General features: G+C 34.0%; 2 protein-coding genes across 2 annotated transcripts in view; one reads left to right on the top strand and one right to left on the bottom strand.

The window, feature by feature from the left end:
• Positions 1-25,436, bottom strand: part of LOC134246747 (prestin-like) — a 106,772-nt gene that overhangs the window by 23,247 nt on the left and 58,089 nt on the right. The window lies entirely within an intron of this gene.
• LOC134246753 (neurotensin receptor type 1-like) lies at positions 20,642-21,895 on the top strand. Its single transcript, XM_062729116.1, has one exon. The coding sequence runs from the start codon at positions 20,642-20,644 to the stop codon at positions 21,893-21,895; it is 1,254 nt and encodes a 417-aa protein (XP_062585100.1).

The raw sequence follows: 25,436 nt of genomic DNA, 5'->3' as shown, positions 1-25,436 counted from the left end.
ATAGCTTGGTTGTTAGATTACCATTAACGTCTTTTTCAAGTAAAATATCAAAGTATGAAACAGGTGTGTCAGACTCTGTGATATCTTTTATCTCAAGCTCACCAGGATATATCGTATCGACATAGGAATGGAAATTATCATTGTTAATTGACAATACGTCGTCGATATATCTAAATGTCGAGTTGAAGGCCACACCAAGTGTTTTCTGCTTTTCATGCATAAGTATTCACTGGTCTCTGCTGACAAATCTGGTTTCAATATTGCCTTTGGTTGTAAGTTTCATTGTCTAAATTATATTTTAGAGGAACTTGGATTCAATTCTACAAGTAAGTGTTAATCCAACATATACTGATAGTTTCCTTTCTAAGAAAGAAATTCTTCAAAATCATATGTCCGTTTTGAATATGTTTAATATTTCAAACAACTAGAATGAATTTGAATTACTATATCTATATTGGATTCCAAACTTCACAAAACTCCCTACAGATAAAGATACATAGCGGGTTCCAGCAAATGTTCTATCAACTTGAGCCTTTTTTTCTTTACTCCTTACTAAAATACTAGTATTGACGGTAGTGAAAGAGTACTGTGCATCAATATATTCGAGGAGTGATGTAAATCAGATGTTGATTCTTAAAAATTCTAAGAAAATTTGAAACCAATTCATTTCATACATGAAAAAAAATTAAATGTCGTATCCTCACTTCCGATGACAGCTATATATTTTCGCTAAAAATACAAGTACATAGAAAAAAGACACAGAAAAAATCAGCTCTGTTCTTTAATTTTGAGTACAGAGATACACAACGGGTTCAAATGTTCAACCAAGCCTCTTTCTTTAATGCTCACTAAAATATTAGCAGTAGTGAAAGAGGAACTTCAGAGAACTGGTGTAAATGAGATGTGGATACTTAAAAAATTCCAAGGAACTTTTGGAAAATTTGAAATCACAAAATTTTATCAAAATCAACTGAATTAAAACTTGAGACTTTTCAACGTTATATACAACTATTCCTCATGATTAATTAAAGTCCAGTCTTTATATCATTGACAGCTGCTTTTTTCTAATAATAATGGAACTTGTTAATTTACTCACCTTGCAATTGGTCATTTGCCAAATCATTTTGTTAACAACAGCATGATTATACACACAAATACTCGAAAGTTCATATTAAGAAGATGCTTGAGTTTTTCATTGACAATGTCTATGTGGTTTTTGGAGACCAGGTCTTCAAACAATCTATTGGAATTCCCATGGGTACCCATTGCGCCCCCTTATTAGCAGATCAATTTTTATATTTATATGAAGCAGAATTCGTCCAAAGTCTCGTACGTGAAAAGAAGAAAACACTTGTTGTGACCTTCAACTCAACATTTAGATACATTGAGACATATTGTCAATTAAAAATGCTTATTTCCATTCTTATGTTGATAGGGTATTTCCCATTTTGCCTGAAATAAAAGATGCCACAGAGTCTCACACATCTGTTTCATATTTGGATATTTAAATTGAAAAAGATGTAAATGGTAATCTAAAGTCCAAGCTTTTTATCGTGATGACTTTTACTTTTCAATCGTCAACTTCCCTTACTTATGAAGCAATATACTAGTACCTTCATTCCTGCTAACGAAGTTTATATCTCTAAGCTGATTCGATACGTGAGAGCATGTTCTCGCGTATGAAGGAGATAAGTTATTGACAAACAAGTTGCTGAAACAAAAATAGCAGTCTCGTTTACAGTCATCATTTCGTAAATTCTAGATCTATGGTCAATAGAATGATCTTGTCAGCAAACAAATGCTGACTGACGTTTTTCATACTGATAGCTAGGTCATTTTGTACACACTGTATTATCGACAAATTTTTCCGTTGTTTCCCGATCATGATAGGGATGCACGCAGGGGATGTACCGTCGGCATGGGATACTCACTCCTCCATGATACCTGATCCCACCTCTGATTGTTTTTGGGGTCTGTGTTTGCTTTACTCCAAATTTGTATTATTTGATGGATTTCTGAGCTTAAATACTGTTCGTTATCTCCATATATTTCATTAAACGTTTTTCAATATCTTGCAACTGTAAGTGTACTTGGAGTTTGTTATAAAGCACAAAGACCCTGTTTGTTGAATAGCAAGTGATTGATTGATTGATTGATTGATTGTTGTTTAACGTTCATCGCGAGAATTTTTCACTCATATTTAGATGCCACCACTTGCCGGTGGAGAGCTACAAATTTTGAACTATGCTCGGCATTCAGGGTCATCGAGCAGTGAGGGATCTTTTTCGTGCTAGCAACTACTGCGACACAGTACCTCAGTTTGTACGGGTCTCATCCGAAGGACCAGTCTCCACGCCCCACAGCGGGGATTCAACCCTGCAACGTATATGCTGAATATTGAAGCATTGTAACTCTAACAATACAATAGGTGACCATCAGGATAATGACACAAAGGAAATGGAAACAAATGGCAAAGTGACAAAGGTTATGCTTCATCAAATACTCTCTTCTTTCAAAACTGCAAGATGACACAAATACAAGAGAAATGGAGAAACACCGAAAATGTGTGACATTTGAGTGTGTTAATTAACAGTCCATTCAACAGTTTTTCTAAATAATGGTCATGGGATGGTTTAAGGATAAGGGTGGGTGATTTCAAGAAAGATTTGAAGAGGGTACTTCAAAGGGAACTGTAGGTCACAATAAAGGGAAAAAATAAAGATCAGCTGAGTTTCAGGAGAAATTTGTCACAGAGGGTAAAACTCTCCATAGGCGTCGGAAGCAAATTGAAAGGGGGGGGGGGGGCTAAACCAACAAAAAAAGGTAAATCCCAATTTTAAATGCCTATATTATGCATATATCTGCAAAACAAGTGCGGGGGGTCTAAGCCCCCCTAGCCACCTCCCCCGGTTCCGACGCCTATGCTCTCCTACACGAATAAAAAACTGGCATTCCCATTTCTACTGACAAATTAAATAATAACTAGAGGTACTGTGAGCAATGAGCTCTTTAAATGATAACCCACCTCCCATATGATTACAATGGCAAAGTCCATGTTTTGCTTTGGACCCGAAATAAGTGTCAGATCAAAAAGTAAAATAGAAGGTGAACAATGACATTATGTTATAAATGTTATATCTGTGAAAGTATCATTAATTTTTTTTCAGTGATATAGGAGGAATTGTCGATATGAGATGGGTACCCTTCAATATTATAAGAAGAATGACATGTCCATGTTTTGCTATGGGAAACCCGAAAATATATATCCGTTCAAAAAGTAAAATAGGAAGTCAAATTGGCACATTGTAACAAAGTTTCTGTGAAAGTCTCGATCATATACAGTAGACAAAATTGCTAACACACCACCTAACAGAATTAATAATTTACTTTTTAAAAAAAAAACTTTTTAATGATGTGTTTGATATATACAAAATATGTTACTTTAATACAAAATAAGGCATATTAATGTCAATACCTTATAACTTACTACAGCGTTTACTGAAGTGTAACCAATTCATAGAAAAAGTTGAAATCGTGTCTTTTTCATTTTCGACGAAAAAAATCAATTTTTTCTTTGTATTTGTGTTCTTTACATTTGTAATAATGTCAGAACTCAGAAAAAAGTTACACCGTATGCGGCGTTTGACGCTAGAAGAGCGTGCTAAAGCAAGACAGTATGGCGTCTGCAGGGCGTTCATTTAGAAAAATCTGTAAAAAATGAAAACAATAAAAGCTTATTAATTCCACTCATAAAAAATGTTGCAAATAGATTAACAAACATCAAAATATTTACTATAGATAGCCACGGCATTCATTTAGGAGCATACAATCAGTTGAAAATTGTTTCACAAAAATAGGTCAACCGGAAGTTGAGTGGATTTGGTATGGACACTAAGGCCCCGGATGATTACTATTCTATATGAGAGTCAATGACTGTTTGTTATTTGATTTATAGCTGGAGGACTAGTCCTGTGGCAACCTCACATATAGTGATCAATAATTTCATATCTGGGCAAAAATGATGCGCAGTGCTCAGATGGAAATTGGTTTTCGAACAAAAGAAGCTCATTTAAGGGTCTTTTCATGATACCAAGACATTTTTCAATCTCACTGTTTTGGAAATAATGGCGTATTTCATACACTATCACTGATCCAGCAATATGTTCAGTTCACAAATAAGAATAAACAAGTTGTACATTAGCAATTTTGTCTAGTGTATTTAATTTCATTCTATGGTATTAAAGGAGTCGCGAATAAGGGATGAATACCCCAAACGTAACGGACGGACGTACAGACGGATGACCATCTTAATCACTTATACCCACCCACTTTACGTTATTTTTATTGATGTAATTATAGCTTGCGATTTCAACTTGAAGTCTATTATACATTGAATATATCCTGCAGTAAACTCTTCTGGTGTCATTCCCAAACCAAATCAAATTGAATTTTTTGAAAACGTAAGTTAAATGCATCAAACTCACTTATAAATGGGCAAAAAACTATAATATGCATAAAAAATATGCTAGTCTACATAAAGAGACGGTGCAAAAGACAGACAATGGGCAAATTTTGATCAGCAAAGCTCACTTGAGCATTTTGCTTAGGTGAGCTTAAAATGCACGAGTATACAGCTCTTCCATTGTGTCATCTCAAAAAATGGCAAAGTTTTTCTACAACAATTACTGTTGTTATCAAGAAATAAATGATGCATGCTATACAGATTTCATTTCTTGATGGATAATGTGTGAAGCGGAGTGAAATTCATAGGTCAAACATATGACTACTGCAGTAGAATGACAATAATGTTGTATCGTATCAAAGTAAAGTGATTATCCTGAAAACATCAGAAAAGCTGTGTATTTTTATTGACAGTTTGCTCTTCATCCTAGTGAAAAACATGTGAATTACCTCTTGGAATAAAAAGAAAACAATTAGATACTAGTCAGAGTTTCCTGTAGCATGTACAAAATACAGGGAAAACATGCAGAATGGATTCTCATAGCTATTGAGAAACTTTGTTATTGATCAAAACAAAATATATGATCAATCAATCATTTACCTCTCTTTGAAGGCCTGGAGAGAAAAACACTGTATTTTGCTCAGCCCTCTTCCATTCAATGAAGCACGCAAAAAATGAAATGGAACCCCTATTAACAATAGCACTGCCAGTTAAACAAGGAACTGACTATGTTACGACAATGCTCAAGGTCAACTTCAAAGTGTGAAAAAGTGGCTATGCTATTAATAATAATAATTTCAAATTACTTCAAGACTAATTAACTCCACGGTTATTTCTCTGTCATAATTTCTTGCATTCAGTTTTACTAACTACTAATAAAAGTTAAGTTTGGTGTAAAATTAACACCTATAAAGTTAATGTCCGCCTTTAACACAGTACTTCTTATTCTCATAAATCCAGGAGTTAGATAAAGAATAACTAATGTAGCTAAAGATTTCTCTTTACTTGATTTATAACACCTCAGTCTATATTAATTACACTTTATTTTTTTGTAAAATGAAACTCATAATTCTACCCATTAATAATCATTAGTGTCTGTTATATCAAATGTCATAGAAAAGGTCTTCATCAAAGTTCAGTCTCCGTTTGTCACATTATAACACTATTATTATCACATATGGCAAGATTAAACAGCTGATGATGAATATGAAGGACTCTGTAAAAGGCATCTACACACATTAAGACACATTGATTAAATACTGTATTTTAATCAGTTTATCATGTAAACAGGTAATATTGGCAGTAAAATTTTTCTTTGGCCATTTGATCCATCAAAGGCAGCATTATAAACAGGAGGCCCCATGTGCTAGATCCCTCATCTTTGACTTTGGCTAAAGGTTAATAAATTTTAGATAATATGTGACTTCAATTTTACATAAAATGCATTATTCATTTACACATGATTTTTATGTCCCCGTAAGTGAAGTTTCGGGGGGTATATAATTTTTGTCGTGTCCGTCTGACTGTCTAGCTGTCTCTCTGTCTGTCTGTTTGTCCGCAAAAACTTTAAACTTGCCCATAACTTGATTTAATGGAGCCATGACTTTTATATTTCACATGTGCATTCCTTGTGACAAGACCTTTCTTTGGATATCAACAATTTTGACTTTGACCTTTTGACCTTGACCTATGATACCCTTCTTAACTTTTAATTTGGCCATATCTTTTGAACACTTTTCAAGCGGAGTTATAAAAATATGGTTTTATAGGCATATAAAAAATATTAGATACCCAACCTGTTTGCTATCATTTTTGTTTTATTTAGCTGAATTAATTTAAATCTTTATGATAAAATAAAATTTTGAGCAGGTTTGTAGAGTATTATCAGATAAAAAATAATGAAATTAATGACAAACAAAATTTCTTTACCCTTTTGTGATTATAAATCAGCTAAAATATTATGATGACAAAAATGGCCTAAATAACAAATGTCGAATAATCACAGGGGAAATAATCAGCCTTAGGTCCAGATGATGGGAGATAATTTGCACTACTTGATTAGATTTGATTTGAACATATTTTATTATGTAATAAATACATAAACGGATTGGGCAGCAGGCATAGCCTATATAAGCCCTCTCCAGCACTACTTGATTATATGCATGGGTGATAATTTGCCCAACTTAACTATATGCATTGTTTATTCTTTACATCATAGCCAAATAATTTACAGAAAAGATTGCATTGGGAATGCACAACTTTTATTAACTAGAAAAATATCCATAGGACATGAATGCCCCATCGAGGGTATATCGTAAATTCATGTATGTCTTCTCGACATGTGGTGGAGATATTGATGAATAAATACGTAGGAGTTTTCTTTTGGTGAGTTGTTGTAGAGTCGACAGTGTCCACTGTCCACATTGTGCAAACAGCACTGTAATACAAACTTGGTAACTTAAGCTTTGCCCTTTCTCTATTAAAACTTCAGTATTTACAGAAATCTTCATCTTGTTACCTTAATTCATATACAGCAAAAATTTAGAAAATGAAAGCCACCCGAACATTGACTTCGTCCATTCAAATGACATTTCTAAGGACTGACTCATGTTGCATTTACATACACCTCTTAAGCATATTTTTGACACTAACTGGTCAAAAAGATGTTTAAACAATGCAGGTGTCATAACAGTATTTCACTAGAATTCATGTCAAATCATGGCTGACGCAAAATAATTCCTGAATCTCCCCTCCGATTTGGGCATTTTGACACGAGACTGGAGCTGATTTTTTTAATGAGATAAAAAACAACATGTGAACTTCCTCTATTAACCAGATTTGTTAAAATTTAGGGTGTGATGATTTTTCTACATACTGTATTTGAGTGGGGAGTGATTAGGTCCTGGACTTGATTTTCAAGCACCTGCTCAACTTCGACCGAAACAATTTTGCGTGCCTTGCTGGATGGCTATTATTGGTACTAAAATCTTTATAAAGAATTGTTTTACAAGATCTGAAAAAGAAACTTCTCAGAAGTTTGTTTTCATTTAATCACATCTACTCAAACTTGCGCAATTTTGTTAAGAACATATAGCTGAATACTGTTGTGCAACCAATAAGTAATCAATATTGGTAAATTTAAAACTGAGAGATCAAATAGTACTTTGAAATATCTTGTTCACAACATTTGTTAGCAATGCATGCACGGATTGATGTGTTGCTATGTCCTTTTGCAATTTTTGGAGGGAATGGCTTAATTGGCTTCTTGGCCGCCAAAATCCTTACTTGAGACCATGGGTATTGCTCTCATTATTGAACTTCATTTCTGTGGACATATAAGGCAGATGGAATTCTTTAAAAAACATGTCTGTTTTGTGTAGATACAATATGATGGAATTCATTTTGAAAAATATTGGCAGACTTGATGAGTTTTTTCAAACACAACAATTTAGCTTTTTTATGAGATTATTTATAATAATAACCAATTCCTTATGGTTTAAAATGCCATTTCAAAATTAAATAACAATGGTAGCAAATAGAAAGATCCAATATAACTGAACTTCTCAAAAGTTCTCTGAGGTGTGTTTACCTGGGGAAAATATAAATTTCCTTTTGTAGGAAAAGCGGTATATTTGCGAGTAAAAGCGAGAGGTGGGAGATGTCATAAAAAGTGGCATATACTTCCGCCTAAATCGGTAGAGTTAACATGTATGTCTTTTGCTAGACTTGATTACTAATTTGATAAAATATAAAAGGGAAAAGGACACTGACTTGATCTTTCATCAATTTCAAAGAATCTTTGTTCCATCATATTGTTTACAACAAGGAGTGAAATTGTTTATAATTAAGATATAACTGATGTTTTCAAAAAGATGTGTGGTACAGGTAATGATTTAACAGTTTGAAATCAATTAAACCAAATTAGGAAATATTGTCATGTATAAAAACAAGAGGCCCAGGGGCCACATCACCCACCTGAGCAGATCTGCTAGGAAAAAGCACAAATCAGATCAGAATTGAAAAGTTTACTGAGGGGGTGGGGGGCTTGAATTTTAATACTACTTGAGAATGCCTCCATATCAATACAGCATATAACTTTGCTGTTCTTGAGAAAAAGGTTTTTAAAGATTTCTTTTTTTTACATTTTGTTTGTATATAGTCATGATATTACTTCGTTATAATTTGAATTTGATTCCCCGTTGTTTCCCTTCCTACCCCTAAGGGTCATGATTTGAACAAATTTAAATCTTCAATACATGAAGATGCTTACATGTCAATATGACTAAACATAGCTTTCTTGTTATTAGGATTTTTCCCTTTATTAGCTCACCTGAGCCGAAGGCTCAAGTGAGCTTTTCTGATTACATTTTGTCCGGCGTCCGTCTGTCTAACTGTCCGTCTGTCTGTCTGTCTGTAAACTTTTCACATTTTCGACTTCTTCCCAAGAACCGCTGGGCCAATTTCAACCAAACTTGCCACAAAGCATCCTTGGGTGAAGAGGATTCAAGTTTGTTCAAATCAAGGGCCACGCCCTCATTCAAGGGGAGATAATAGGAATTAATAAAAATTTTGTGGCATGTTTTAAAAATCTTCTTCTCAATAACCACTGAGCCAGGAAAGCTGAAACTTATGTGGAAGCATCCTGGGATAGTGTAGATTTAAATTTGTTCAAATCATGACCCCTGGGGGTAGGGCGGGGCCAAAATGGCCGACCAAAGTTTTACATAGAAATATATAGGAAAATTCTTTTAAAATCTTCTCAAGAATGACAAAGCCATAATTCATCATATTTATATTGAAGCATCTCCAGGTAATGTAGATTCAACTTTGTTAAAATCGTGACCCTTGGGGGTAGGGCGGGGCCAAAATGGCCGACCAAATTTTTACATAGAAGTATATAGGAAAATTCTTTAAAAATCTTTTTCTCAAGAATGACATAACCATAATTCATCATATTTATATGGAAGCATCCTCAGGTAGTGTAGATTCAAGTTTGTTCAAATCATGACCCCCGGGGGTACGGTGGGGCCAAAATGGCTGACCAAAATTTTACATAGAAATATAAAGGAAAATTGTTTAAAAATCTTCTTCTCAAGAATGACAAAGCCATAATTCATCATATTTATATGGAAGCATCCTCAGGTAGTGTAGATTCAAATTTGTTCCAATCATGACCCCGGAGGTAGGGTGGGGCCAAAATGGCCGACCAAAATTTTACATAGAAATATAAAGGAAAATTGTTTAAAAATCTTCTTCTCAAGAATGACAAAGCCATAATTCATCATATTTATATGGAAGCATCCTCAGGTAGTGTAGATTCAAATTTGTTCAAATCATGACCCCCGGGGGTAGTGGCCGACCAAAGTTTTACATAGAAAATATAATATATAGGAAAATTCTTAAAAAATCTTCTTCTCAAGAATGACAAAAATATAATTCATCATATTTATATGGAAGCATCTTCAGATAATGTAGATTCAAGTTTATTCAAATCATGACCTTGAAATCGGGGGTAGGGCAGGGCCAAGATGGCCGCCCAAATTTTTACATAGAAGTATATAGGAAAATTCTTTAAAAATCTTCTCAAGAATGTCAAAGCCATAATTCATCATGTTCATATGGAAGCATCCTCAGGTAGTGTAGATTCAAGTTTGTTAAAATCATGACCCCCGGGGGAAGGGCGGGGCCAAAATGGCCGACCAAAGTTTTACATAGAAATATAAAGGAAAATTCTTTAAAAATCTTCTTCTCAAGAATGACAAAGCCATAATTCATCATATTTATATGGAAGCATCCCCAGGTAGTGAAGATTCAAGTTTGTTCCAATCATGACCCCCGGGGGTAGGGCGGGGCCAAAATGGCCGACCAAAATTTTACATAGAAATATATAGTAAAATTCTTTAAAAATCTTCTTCTCAAGAATGACAAAGCCATATTTCATCATATTTATATGGAAGCATCCTCAGGTAGTGTAGATTCAAGTTTTTTCAAATCATGACCCCCGGAATTAGGGCTGGGCCAAAATGGCCGACCAAAATTTTACAAAGAAATATATAGGAAAATTCTTTAAAAATCTTCTTCTCAAGAATGACAAAGCCATATTTCATCATATTTATATGGAAGCATCCCCAGGTAGTGTAGATTCATATTTGTTCAAATCATGACCCCCGGGGGTAGGCTGGGGCCAAAATCGCTGACCAAAGTCTTACATAGAAAATATAATATATAGGTAAATTCTTTAAAAATCTTCTTCTCCAGAATGACAAAGACATAATTCATCATATTTATATGGAAGCATCCTCAGATAATGTAGATTCAAGTTTATTCAAATCATAACCCTTGGGGGTAGGGCAGGGCCAAGATGGCCGACCAAATTTTTACATAGAAATATATAAGAAATTTTTTTTAAAATCTTCTTCTTAAGAATGACAAAGCCATATTTCATCATATTTATATGGAAGCATCCCCAGGTAGTTTAGATTAAAATTTGTTCAAATCATGACCCCCGGGGGTAGGGCTGGGCCAAAATGGCCGACCAAAGTTTTACATAGAAATATATAGGAGAATTCTTCAAAAATCATCTTCTCAGGAATAGCAAATCCATGATTGGTCATGGGACTACTTTTAGATTTAAACTTTTCAATAATAAACCAATTTCTGTTTTTCCTAGCCACAGTGCTCAGGTGAGCGATGTGGCCCATGGGCCTCTTGTTTTCCCATTGTAAAACTTTAATTCACCATTGAGACCCCACCCTACCCTTGGGGATTATGATTTGAACATAATTATTTAATTCTACACTACCTGAGGATGCTTCTATATAAATATCACTAATCATGGCTTTGCAGTACTTGAGAAGGAGATTTTAAAAGACTTCCCAACTTATTCCTATGTAAAACTTTGATTGGCCATTGTGGCCTCAACTTATCCCCGGGGGTCATGGTTTGAACTAATTTGAATCTACACTACCTGAGGATGATTTCACATGAGTTTCATCTTTCCTGTCTCAATGGTTCTTGAGAAGAAGATTTTAAAAGATTTTTTCCTATATATTCCTATGTAAAAATTTGATCGGCCGTTGTGGCCCCACCGTACCCCCGGGGGTCAAGATTTGAACAAACTTGAATCTACACTACCTGAGGATGATTTCACATGAGTTCCATCTTTCCTGTCTCAATGGTTCTTGAGAAGAAGATTTTTAAAGATTTTTCCTATATATTCCTATGTAAAACTTTGATCGGCCATTGTGGCCCCACCCTATCCCCGGGGGTCATGATTTGAATAAATGTGTATCTACGTTACCTGAGGATGATTTCACATGAGTTTCATCTTTCCTCTCTCAATGGTTCTTGAGAAGAAGATTTTTAAAAAATTTTCTTATATATTCCTATGTAAAACTTTGATCAGCCATTGTGGCCCCAACCTACCCCCAGGGGTCATGATTTGAAGCAACTTGAATCTACACTACCTGAGGATGATTTCACATGAGTTTCATCTTTCCTAGCCCCGTGGTTCTTGAGAAGAAGATATTTTTTAAAATGCCATTAATTTTTCACAAATTCATAATTATCTCCCCTTGGAAGAGGGCGTGGCCCTTCATTTGAACAAAATTGAATTCCCTTTATCTAAGGATACTTTATGGCAAGTTTAGTTGAAATTGGCCCAGTGGTTCTTGAGAAGAAGATGAAATGTGAAAACAACGACGACTACAACGACTACGACGACGACAGACAACGGACAAATTTTGATCAGAAAAGCTCACTTGAGCCTAAAATTCGGCTCAGGTGAGCTAAAAAGTAAATGCAGTTCATGAATTAGAACATCATTTTCTCTGTTGAAGTGAACATCTTGAGAAAAATACATAAAACACAGCTTCTAGTGTACCAGTGAAAGTTCTGCATGGCTGGGGAACAAATAGACCGGTAAGGTAAAATTAAGGGTCATTTATCTACCATTTCTCTGGTGAGCACTGGGGCCCCGGGGCAGTTTGTTTTAATTAAAATTGTTATTAACATTGCTTGATCTTGTATCTTGTATGTTTTTTTAAAAAAATACATTTATTATAAGATTTTAAATATTTGCTAGCGAATTGCCCACTTTACAAAACCAGAAGTCTCTGTCAAGACTGTAGCTTTACTGGTTTGTACTTATAACAAAGGAAGAGAAAAGAAGGCATTGCCATCAGACCAGATCTGTAGGAGGAGTAGCGTTTTAGAGGAATATCACAAAAGTTTCTATTTTTTAGTAACCATGGCAACATCGTTCACCGAAATCAAAAACCGGTGCACTAAATAATGTAACTATCTCAGTATAGTCTTCTTGTGTGACAAATTTTATTGAAATCAGACCGAAAATGTCGGAGGAGTAGCATTTTAAATGAATTTCACAGAAATTTCTATTTTAAATAACCATGGCAACACCGTTCATCGAAATCAAAAACCGATGCACTTAATGATGTATCTTAGTGTACTCTACTTGTTTGCCAAGTTATATTGAAATCAGACCAAAACTGCAGGAGGAGTAATGTTTTAAATGAATTTCACAGAAATTTCTATTTTTAGTAACCATGGCAACACCATTCATCGAAATCAAAAGCCAGTGCACTTAATTAATATATCTTAGTGTAGTCTACTTGTGTGACAAGTTATATTGAAATCAGACCAAAACTGTAGGAGGAGTAGCGTTTTAAATGAATTTCACAGAAATTTCTATTTTTAGTAACCATGGTAACACCATTCATCGAAATCAAAAACCAGTGCACTTAATATATCTTAGTGTAGTCTACTTGTGTGACAAATTTTATTGAAATCAGACCAAAACTGTAGGAGGAGTAGCGTTTTAAATGAATTTCACAGAAATTTCTATTTTTAGTAACCATGGCAACACCGTTCATCGAAATCAAAAACCAGTGCACTTAATGATGTATCTTAGTGTAGTCTACTTGTGTGCCAAGTTATATTGAAATCAGACCAAATCTGTAGGAGGAGTAGCATTTTGAAAAATTGTTTACAGACAGATAGACAGCTAGACAGCTAGACGGACGACGGACACCTTACTATCGCATAAGCTCTTCTGGTCTCTGACCAGTAGAGCTAACTATGTATATTTATCAATCAATTGTTTGTATTAGTGATCTTGGAAATTGTACATAAAAATATAATAGATCCTTGTCTAACATGTGACTGAAAGGTATAAAAAAATATACTGAAAAGCAGGTAAAATAAGCCTTTTTCCAAGAAATTTCCTTCATACTTTTGTAATACTCACTCGCAACGCATCTCATTTGTCTGATTGGTCAGTTAAAAAGTATCGCCAGTGCCTCAATAAGCATATAAATTTGTTCTTACGTCTGAAAATCTGATTCGTCTATCTCGTCAAAACAAGCTAGATATTACAATTTTTTTAAAACTGGCATGTGAGCGCAGTTACATGTAGGTACAATTTTCTCCTTTCAGTGATAAGTGGAATGCAAAAATTAGAGTAAATTTGGACATTTTTTTTTGTATAAATTTACCAGGGACCGTATGTCACCTTATCCTTTTCACTAATTTCTTAATTATTTCCCTTTGAAAGAGGACATAGCCTTTTTAGTTTAATTGTTTCCTTAAAGAAACTTTACACCCCCTAACCCAAATATGCTTTTTTGCAAAATGTATGTTTGAAATCGGAGACTTAAATATGAAAAGGTTTCTGCTTAACAAAGCCCATATTCAACCATGCACTTGTATACTAAAGATTATAGTGATGTTGTTGTCTAGATCTGGTGTTTAAATCTTCTTTTATCGTTGAATTACTACGTCTACAAAAAGCTGTGCATCTGATCTGTTGTGTTTATCATTTTCCATCTCAATCCTTCAAAAAACTGCCAACAAAAAAGGGGCAGATGTACCGAATTTTTAAATGCTGAAAATTTGAGAATCGTGTGAGCATCTATACACTTATATTCAACAGAATTATTGTCCACAATTTTACTGGACAACCCTCAAGACTTACATATACATTAGTTTGCATATTTTTCAACATTCAAATTATACATTTAGTTTAAATTTTTCATGTCTAGCTTTTTAAGAATTATTTTCACGCTTCTATGCATGAGCACAAGAATTACTCACAATTATGATGATCATTTTTTTAATATGTGTAAGGTTTATAACGTTAAAGATGGATTGCTGTAAATCATTTGAATATAATGGACTCTCTCCTGAGTTACCTATCATAGTGCCTCAGTATCTCTTGAATAATTTTTTCCAAAAATAACAAAACAACAGCTTGCAAGCTAGAGGTCCAGTCATTTACAAAAAAAAATTCCTTCCGCAAAACTTCATTAATGGTAAAACAGCCTTTTGAAGTCACACAAATGTCCTAGAACTCTAAGTTAACAAAAAAAGTACATAGATCGAACTAATGAAATCATAGTAAAGTACAGAATTTTTTTTAGATGGTTTCAGAACATGTGGTTTTAAAGTTCTTTCCAAACTGTACGTCTTACACTTTTCTAACATTTGTATGTAACTATTCACTGGATCTTTAATGTGTCATAAGGAGAGGAACCAAATATTTCAGAATAAGTGTCAAAATAAGCGATTCTTGGAGGTATCAACATTCAAATATAAAGTCAAATTGCATATTGGTCATGAGCAAGAATTAATTGGCAAGGAGATTTGCATTGGTGGTATTTATGCAAATGGTAAATATTAACATTTTTTTCCTGTGGACTTGTCCAAAAAACAAACTTTTAAACAACTGCAATTGTAATTTTTCTTTACATGCTTCAAGGGCAATTATTTTGTTAAACAAGTTAGAACACAAACACTTGTATTACAACTATAAACACATTCCTACTTAGTATATAAGAAATAAAGATTGCTTTAAAAAGTATAAAAGCAAAATCAGATGTCCATTTTTTTCTTTTTTCAGTAAAATCACAATGAAAGTATAAATGTTGTTGGGAGATGTTCGTGAACGTAATTAAGCTATAAATAATAAACATTAATTTATCAGCCATTTTAGACAATATGCATGTTTAAGACTTGTCAGAAGGGCAAGTAAAACTCAAAGTTTATATTTATGTCTTTCCTTGTATCCTAGTTATACAATAGTACAGAGTATCATCTGTCCATCTCCTCCCAGTTTAACATCCTCTTGCTTTTATGCTATAAATTTTTCCCCCATTTATTGGTGAAATAACGAAATCAATACTTCATTATGCAGACAAATCAGTCCAAATGACAAACACACACTAATTAATTATGAGAGAGGTTTCATTTGTCCTTCTGTCTGACAAATCTGCAGATTTTTTAAAATCCAATAATAGTTATAGAAACATGTTTCTTGTAATTTTTCATGAATTATTGGAAGTGAATATTTTTTCAAATCCTCGGCTTGTAGACCATAGTGTCGGAGAGATCTAGCCTGCAGATTTAGAAGCCAGCACTGTTGAAAATGCAGCAGCAATTTAATGCTAGAATATCAGGTTTAAAACTTGTGCTGTGATGCTTTCTTTGAGATGGGGAAAAAAGGAATTATTTTATATCACTGTTTGTTTGAGGATAAGTAAAAATATGTAACTGCTGGGTAAGTTTTCAGCAATAAATTCAATTTTATTCATATTTAAAGGAAGTTATTTTGCTCTCAAGTTTTTATATAATTAAAGAAAACTCATCATTTTCTTTGAAATAAATAGAATTTCTTGAAAAATGTTTGTGAAATGAAAAAAAAATGCGTCTATTCCCTTTCAATGTTAATTTGGTTTACAGCTTGTTGAATTAAATTTAGTTTTTGAAATACACAGAAAAATTAGTCAAACTATCAAAAGCTTATAGACAATTAAAGTTATTATTTGAAAACTATGTATGCAACACATTAATTCCTGACCTTGACCTTTGAACATTAAAACACTTAGGAATTGTTTGAAGTCATAAGGCGTATTCATTTTAGAATATTATCATATAGAAATGAAAGTGTTACACAAAGACAAAAGGTATAAATTTTGACCATGACATTTGACCCTTTGACCTCAATATCAATAGGGGTCTTTTTAGGCATTAAGGAGATGTTCATTTAAATGTCAGTGAAAAAATCTCTAATAAAACTAAAGTTATCACCAGTAACTGAGTTTTTAAGTCATTTACATAGTGGATCAGGTAAAGTCTGTTGTTTTTAAAATTTTATTTGTCATTGAAAGTAAAACATTCTTGATTGAGATCTAAACATTCTTGATTAGCTCTAAACATTCTTGATTGAGCTCTAAACATTCTTGATTTGGCTCTAAACATTCCTGATTGGGCTTTAATCATTCTTGATTGGGCTGTAGAAATTCTTTATTGGCTCTAAGCATACTTGATTGGGCTCTAAACATTCCTGATTTGGCTCTAAACATTCTTGATTGGGCTCTAAACATTCCCGATTGAGCTCTAAACATTCTTGATTGGGCTCTGAACATTCCTGATTGGGCTCTAAACATTCTTGGTTGGGCTGTAAACATTCTTGATTGGACTCTAAACATTCTTGATTGGGCTCTAAACATTCTTGGTTGGGCTCTAAACATTCTTGATTGGACCCTAAACATTCTTGATTGGGCTCTAAACATTCCTGATTGAGCTCTAAACATTCTTGATTGGGCTCTAGAAATTCTTTGTTGGGCTCTAAACATTCTTGATTGGGCTCTAAACATTCCTGATTGAGATCTAAACATTCTTGATTGGGATCTAGAAATTCTTGATTGGGCTCTAAACATTCTTAATTGGACTCAAATCAGGAAACTTGGGAGACCAACTTATCTGAGAGTTCATATTTCCATTTATGAATGCTTAACTACCTTCCCCATAGCACTGTATATGATTCATTCCGATACCATTATCTTAAGAGTGGGCCAAATGGCCCAAGCAAACAGGTCTTCATTTTCTGATGAATCTCTTCACATTTTTAAAAAACTTTCTGTCAGGTTTAATGATAACATCATTTCATCATAAAACATCACCACCTTTCACTGGTTATTGACATTCCAATGTAACTTCCTTCTGCACCAAGCTAAGTGTTTCTTTTGTTAACGTTCCATATTCCTGCAGACTTCCGAGAAGATCGCCTTGTATAACCCCATGGAGTGAAGGGTCCATTGTATTGTGCGACAAGAAATTAACTGTTGTTTGATTTTGCCGTTATATTCTTCAAAGTTATCCTAAGCCAGAATTTTTATATCAAAGTGGGCAAGAAAGTGCCCATCCTCCTTTGTCAGTTATATTTCAGGGTTTTATGTTTGTGGCATATTTTTGCAACTCTATGTTGATTTCCATGTTCTCTGCAACACTTTAAAAATTTCCAAAGTGTAGACTTGTTTATCTGTAAACATTTTGAAATTTCTAATGCTCACTCTTTATAAATTGTATGAACACATTTGTAGTACGTCACATCTGACAATTAATTGCTGTGTTTATTTTGCCATTTAGAAAAAAGAAGTTGAGCAATCAGTACCCAATACTTCTCTTCATGAAAAAATCTATACGACATTGTTTAAATCTTTCTTAACTTTGAAGTTTTGAAAAAGTATATGGCACCATGCTGTAGGTTTCCCTAGGTCTTTCTATAATTCATCTGTCTGTTCCCCTTTTCTTTCTGTACAGTATGCCTTACTCCACCCCCCTACTTTACCCTGAACACTGGCAGATAATACAAACTGAATTTTGGTATGTGAGTGAACCTAATTGAGTTGCAAACAAGTTTGCATTTTGTCATACTTTGAAATTTTTTCTTATGGAATAATGCATTTTTAAAAATTGCTAATTGGGACTATGTTTCCAATTTGACTTTGGCTGAAAGTGTTATGCATTTTGTTCCACTTTGGTGATTTTGAATGAATCAAGGCCTGTTCTATTTTTCAGAACCAAATCACACTTTCTGTAAGGCTATAGTATCGTTAATGCAATGCTCTAAGAATGCTCATTACCTTTGTTGTACAAAGCAGGGCTGAAAACCGTTAAATGCACTTTTATTCAGGATCATCAACTGCTTTAGGATGGAAAATTATTATACTTTGCATTAAACAGGGAGTCTCTGTACTAATATTTAAAAAATTCAATTTTAAAAAAATCTTTGGAAGAAATTTAAAAGATGAATATATTTATAAATGTATTAACTAAATACAAGTTGTTACTATGTCAGGTTTGACTGTTCTGTAAATTAAACCAGAGCCTCTATAGCCCTACTGTTTTGAAATTAAGATTTGTTTCAGATGTGAAAAGTAGCATCTGAAAGTACTTATTGTTATGAAAATACAATTGTTGAATCATGTATCTTGAATTTTAGTATTTTTACTAATTTTGAAAGTTTCTTCTCTAAAGGATATAAATGCAATGATTTTCTTTTTTTTAAGTATTAATCTTTAAAAGATCAAGACAAAATAATACTACATAGGGAAAAGGCATGACCTACAAAAATCAATGCATAATTAACAGAACACTTCTATTAAGTGTCTATTCATCTGCGATTTAAGGGGGCCGTCTATAGTTTCTATTGCACAATATTTCACGCATCATAGTAAAATGAAGCGTATTTACTGTTTTAAAGCACCTTTTTTCACTTGATTAATAAAATTAAACAAAATTAATGAGTTGAAGCTCTTAAAGAAAGTGGAAATAAAAATGTTATTAAATAAAAAGTGTTAAACATACGCTCTTGAAATTGAAAACATAGAAATTTGAGAATTTCTCCATTATTCTTATATTTTTTTAATATAATACCTTTGTGCCCATCATATATTGTAGTACTCTATAAAAAACAGGAAAATTCGTTAATTTTTGGCCTTTTGAGATGACCTCTCTGGTAACAAGGCGGTAGAAGTTTTTGTTTCTTACAAATAATGTAAAATATAGTATTACTCATCATATATTATAGTTTGAACAAAAAGTCTATCGTAGTATTTGTATAATTTGCTTTAAAGCGCTAAAATTGACATTTCCCTATATAATCCTATAGTAAATGTACCTATATTTTGAGATGGTCCCTTAAAATACCTGGATTGCAGATTTCGGCCAAACTTTGCAAGCACACTAAAGTTAATGTATATTATATATGGTATAAAAATGAAGATTTTGCTATTGTAGTTTTTACACAATAAAACCATAGTCGGCCCCCTTAAACATTCAATCAAACAATCAATAACTGGGCTTGATCTGTACATTCAAGCATCATATAAATGATGAGGTTGACATCAGATCTCATCTTGGTAAAATAAAACCAGGAGCCAAAACTGACAAGGAATCATTGCTAAAATAAGCCAGAAAAGAAATTCCAAATATCAAGAGCACTACAAATCCGTGTTATTCAAGTCCAAAAGTCTTAAATCGTTCCAAATCAACAACGGGTATATGAAAATAGTACAAAAATAAAATTTTGTATTTCTACTGGGTTTTTTTTCAGAAATCAATTTTGTGTTGCCATCACAACATCATTTACAAGCAAAGCAACAGAAAAGGCCAAAAACTGTGAATTGCTAAAATTTTTCACAAAGTCTATAAAATCCAGTATTTCTCTCCAAATTGGCCAGTCAGTTTTTTCGCTACATGTAAAACTTCCTTTGATTATTGGGAAGATGCCCCATCCCTGATACGGGGGAACTAAGGGTCCCATGGTCCAGAAAAAAAATCTTGAATCTATAAACACTGCAAGAAAAGATGCAAGCATAATCTTGGAAAACTGTCCAAAAGCATGTTGTTGTGTTTTTATTACAAATAAGAGCAAGCTTTATTCACCAATTATCACATTTGAAAGTCATTAAAAAAGTGATATAGAAAGGTATCCAACCTAAACTCACATGAAATCAGAAGTTGATCACAACTAGCATCAGAACTATGACGTAGACATAAGTACGCATACAAAAGCTATCTGTTCACAACTTGTTTTTCAAGGATGGCTTTAAACATTTTTAATTCCCTGATCCGTTTTACCATTTGGGAAAACATGTGAACTATAAGGTTCTGTGTAAAAACATTGGGGTCAGTGCTCCCAGAAAATTACCAACTCCTCCAAATCAATAACACATCAAATGCAGAACTAAAACGAAAATATTTACTTCAGCGTGACATTAATTAAATGAATTGATTTTGCATTTGAAATTGACATTTAATAAATTTAAGCCTATAAATAGTTTTGTCTGATATTCATAGACTTTAGATTTATCTTCTCAGATGATGGCTGCATGCAAAAATCTGAGTGAAGACAATTTCTCCATTCCCGTTGAGCATAACAGCATGGAGTCGATTCTGGAAAAGAAAATGCACTTTATATTCATGGAGGTCGGGGTGCCAGCTGTCAGTGCTTTTGGATTAATGGGAAACATCCTTAATCTGCTCGTACTGACCAAAGAAAAGGTCAACCATTGTTTAACAAAGATGGAAAAATCAGCTCATATAGGATTAATTGCTTTAGCTGTTTCCGACTTCATGTTCTGTCTCCTGGCGTTACTGTTCACCATACTGCCACCACAGGAAACATATCGAGAGCGAAATGGAGTCCTCTACTATCGTTGGCTTGGAAATGGTTTCATCACTTTCTTCATCATCAACAGTACTTTGTTAATTGTGGTAATGGCAGGGGAAAGATACCTTGCTGTCTGCCATCCTTTTAAGGCCAGGAAACTGATATCGGTCAAAAAGACCAAGATTGCTATCTGTCTGGTGTACATGATCTGCATTCTTTCTATAATACCACTGTTTTTTGAGTCAGAAATAGTAGAAACGACGTGCATTGATGGTTCCAGACTGTACAGAATTGAGAGACGTAAAAATTACAATGACCAAACACGAAGAATGCTGTGGTCTATTATTTTCGATTTCATTCCATGTATTGCCCTCCTGTTCTTCAATATCTGTCTGGTCTGGAAGATTCGCCGGGCAAAACGTATACACAGAGAGCTGACCCCCGGACAGAGCAACGACTTTGTTATGTACTGCTCCTCAATGAAAAGCACAGAGGAACAAGGCACTCATTCCTCCTCCAGATCCAACAACAGATGTAATGGTTGTCCTAAAAAAGACCTGGCACAGAGCTCATTAATAAAAACCAGAAAACCGGGAATGGTTTCCCATTGCAGGCGAAGCTTTGACAGTGCCCTTAACAGTGTGACCGCCACATTACTGGCAGTGGTTGTGCTCTTTTTAATGCTTGTTTCCCCATCTGAAATCATTAAGTTTATTTATGCCAAGATTCACATAGTTGACTCCGTTGGTAAAAACAAGCACTATTACTACCACAATATTATACTGCATGTGACGAATTTTATGCAAGCTCTGAACTTTTCAATCAATTTCATCTTATACTGTGCTGTTAACAAATCTTTCAGAAAAACACTCCGTAACCTTGTTCCTTTCTGTCGCCAAAGTCGGCCCAGAGCTCGATTCATCAAACGTATGCCACCAACACATTGCCATAACTTGACTTGAATACAGATTGTATAATCTGTATAAATTGTATAGACATGACCTCTTTACATGTATTTGACAATATTTTCTGCGTACAAAAAGGAACAAAAAATGGGAATGATTTATTGATAACAGTTGGAATGCTCAAGTCCCAAGAACTATGCATACTAGCTTTTCTTTAAAATGCTGCCTCTTTAGACACTGGAGAGGGGAGGGATTGTAGATATATACAAATTACGTAATGTTATTCAGGGTATAAGGATATTTTTCACCAAGAAATTCCATGAAAAGTGTTGATCTACAATGCTTATTTTAAACTATTTCACAGTATATTGTATAAATTATATAATAGCAGTAACTATTACTGCGGTACCACACTTTTGCAGGGCAACATAATAACGTTTGGCTAAGTTTTTGTTGACAGATAATTAAATGATGTACTTTAAATAATTTTTTATGTCATATTTCACCAAACTATATCATTTTGCCCTGCAAAAGAGTAGTACCACAGTTACTATGAAACGGTCTATTATTATCGTTCCTGTAAAAAAAAATAATGAATCCGAAAAAGTTTTTAAATTTTGAAATTATAATCATAACTGTAGCATGTGTAGGGAACGGCACTTTTAAAAAAGATTCTACAGTACAAGTACACGTATTGAAAATAGAATCTATAAAAAGAATAAAGTCTCCAGAATCATAGGTTTGGAAAATTAACATACCAAATAAAGAGGCCCATGGGCCACATCGCTCACCCAAGCCATCTTGGCTCATCTTTTCAAGTTTAAAAACAAGGATTTTTTTATTTCTCCTGACATGAAATATTTCATTACTTCATCTTCTTGCATCATCAAAACTAAACTCAAATGTGTCATAATACAAGTAGTATATTAAATCCACACATTATGAAGATGCTTAAAGCCCGAGATAATAAGCACCGCCTTCAGATTTACCTGTTCTGTATTCCCCCGACAATCAAATAAAGTAAGGTCCATCATTGGGTACTTGAAAATGATTGAAATTTAGCTGCTAGTCCCTGTGTATATCTCTTTCACCTTGTTAGACACGCGTGGCCACCATCAAATTAACTTAAAGTTTTCTGATGTTTACCGCTAAATCACCATCGCAATGAGGAAGCCATTTCAATGCAAATAATTTTAGCTTGATTATAATTGATTATAATTATCTGTTTTAAAAATATTAAAAAATGAAAATATCCTCATAATGTTTCAATAAAATAAATCAAGATTGTGTAATCTTTTTTTAATGAAAAGTGCCTAGTTGAATGAGATCTTGTTTTCACTTGTAAATTAAAAGATTCTTGTTTTGAGACTCGGCGAAAAAAATACGATGAAAATAAAGGAGAAAAATAAACTGGTAACATTTTTTTGCTTGAGATGGATAGTAAGGTTGAAAACAAAATGTTTGGTTAGTAACAACTTCGCCTGGACAAGTACTAAAGTATTAAGAGGTTCTTTCTGTTCCTTTTTCTCTTTGATAACTGAGCATTTCTTGCTATGCAATGCTATGTGGGTGCTTACCTCCGTTCAAGGTCACAGGTGTTAAAAATAGTTTTGAAAGAAATACAGAAGCTAGAAATAAATCAATATTTTGTTTTAAGTTTTTAAGTTATAATCTAAATTTCCTTATCTATAAAAATACACACATTTGTATGTAATTTTAACTTGACGAAACCATCGTTATGGCGAATTTTTCACAAGATACAGAATGTACATTTGCTAAAAATAGGACCACACGACTTTTTATACAAACGGGAAGTAACTGTTTCTATTTGACCGTGATCGAAGCTCTAATTTCTACAATATTTACGATAATTATTAATAGAATCTAAGATTTTGAAATGGACTGACAAGGATAAGAATTTTACTGTTGAATTTATACCTGTATCTCTTTTTTTTTTAACAACGAACTCGAGTCATTGCTGCTGACGAACAATGTCAGCTACAAACTGTATATTATTTTATACAAAACTGCTTGTTTTGATATTACATATGTCTGAAATTATGGAATTTTGCAATGATCATTTATTAGTCAATTTGACTACTTGTGTTCTTTTCATATACCACAAAGTTGAACATCTAGGCTTCAGACATAGGGGCACATACTGTAATTCCTTTTATGAGCCCAAAGATTGTTAAAAAATTACCGCATTTTGTATTCAGTTTGACAAGTGCAATCACAGCTACTAACCTCCCTTTAGTGAATAATAAAAATACATGATTGTGCCTAAAACTTTATGCAGTAAAAAGAAATTAAGTTATGTAAGTCTTAAGTAATTATCATTATCTGCAGTTAACAATATGAACTTTCTTTTTAAGTAAAATAACAGATAAAACAGTTAACAATGTGGTACATATTAAACTTTATTATTCATCTATTGATAATACTCGAATTTGATTGGCTGGTAAGAAAACTTTAAAACACAACAATGACTCCAAATGGTACTATTTACAGCAATACTGACCTAGGAATCATTGCACGTGGGATATAATGATCCGGTCATTATTTTCAATGACCGCTTAAGCAAAAATTCGTTTTTGAGTGAAGTTAATGCATAAAATAATAATTATTCGAAAAAAAACAACGTTTTTAAAATTGTGCATGGTCTGTTTTGCATTACATACAGAATACGGTAAAATTTTATCGTTACAATATATCGTTTCAATATATCGTTACAATTCAGTTCAACAGAATGTAGAGGCGGCTCTTTAAAGCACCCCCTGACAAGCGTAAGCGGTGACATGATTATGCCTAGGTCACATTTCCCGGCCGGTAGCCGTAGACCGGTGGTAATCGGTGGTTATCCGTGGTGTTAACGATGCCCCAACATCGGTCCACATCGGCCTAGTAGTCTTTAAAGTATCAGTCACATTATCCAGCGATGGGTAAACGATCGGCAACCAATGCGTTTGATGATAAAAGTGACATGGATGCCGGCCGGAATTACAAAGGCCTAGTGACGCATTGCTAATCATAAAACGATGTTCCAGGATAATCGGACGATGTATATTACATCGCTCATACATTGATGAACATCGTTCGTACATCGGTCGACTACGGGCCAATGTTTGGTCGAACATCGACCGATGATCGGCCGTTATCTGTTGAACACCACTCAACCCCCCGATGATCTCAGATTCAACGGATATTGGACGATGCTCGGCCATACATCGGCCGATCCTTGAAAGATGTTTTAATGATAGGTTGCCGATGAGGAGCGACGTGAGGCATCGTTGGAGACATCGCTGAATTTTAACTACGAATTATTTCCTACCGATGACCCCACCGATTTGCAAAATGGCCTCAGTCACTGTCCGATCACTAGTGGTGCCCGGCTGGCAACCACGCCATTTTCATAAAAAAATGCATCGGTTTCTCATCGTATACCCCATCGCTGGATAATGTGACCGATACTTTACTGCGGTGTCAGTAAGCATTAAAAATGATCACTGCGCGTTCTTCCGGTTACACGGTAAGACTTAAACCTCAGTCACATTTCCAAAAACGACCAACGGTCGACGGGTTTTGAAGCAAAAATGGT

Source organism: Saccostrea cucullata, unplaced genomic scaffold (genome assembly GCF_032062105.1).
Source record: "Saccostrea cucullata isolate Sc308-1 unplaced genomic scaffold, CSIRO_AGI_Scuc_v1 ctg159, whole genome shotgun sequence".
Taxonomy (NCBI): Eukaryota; Metazoa; Mollusca; class Bivalvia; order Ostreida; family Ostreidae; genus Saccostrea; species Saccostrea cuccullata.
The sequence above is the reverse complement of the archived record's forward strand: the minus strand, read 5'-3'. Positions and strand labels throughout refer to the sequence as shown.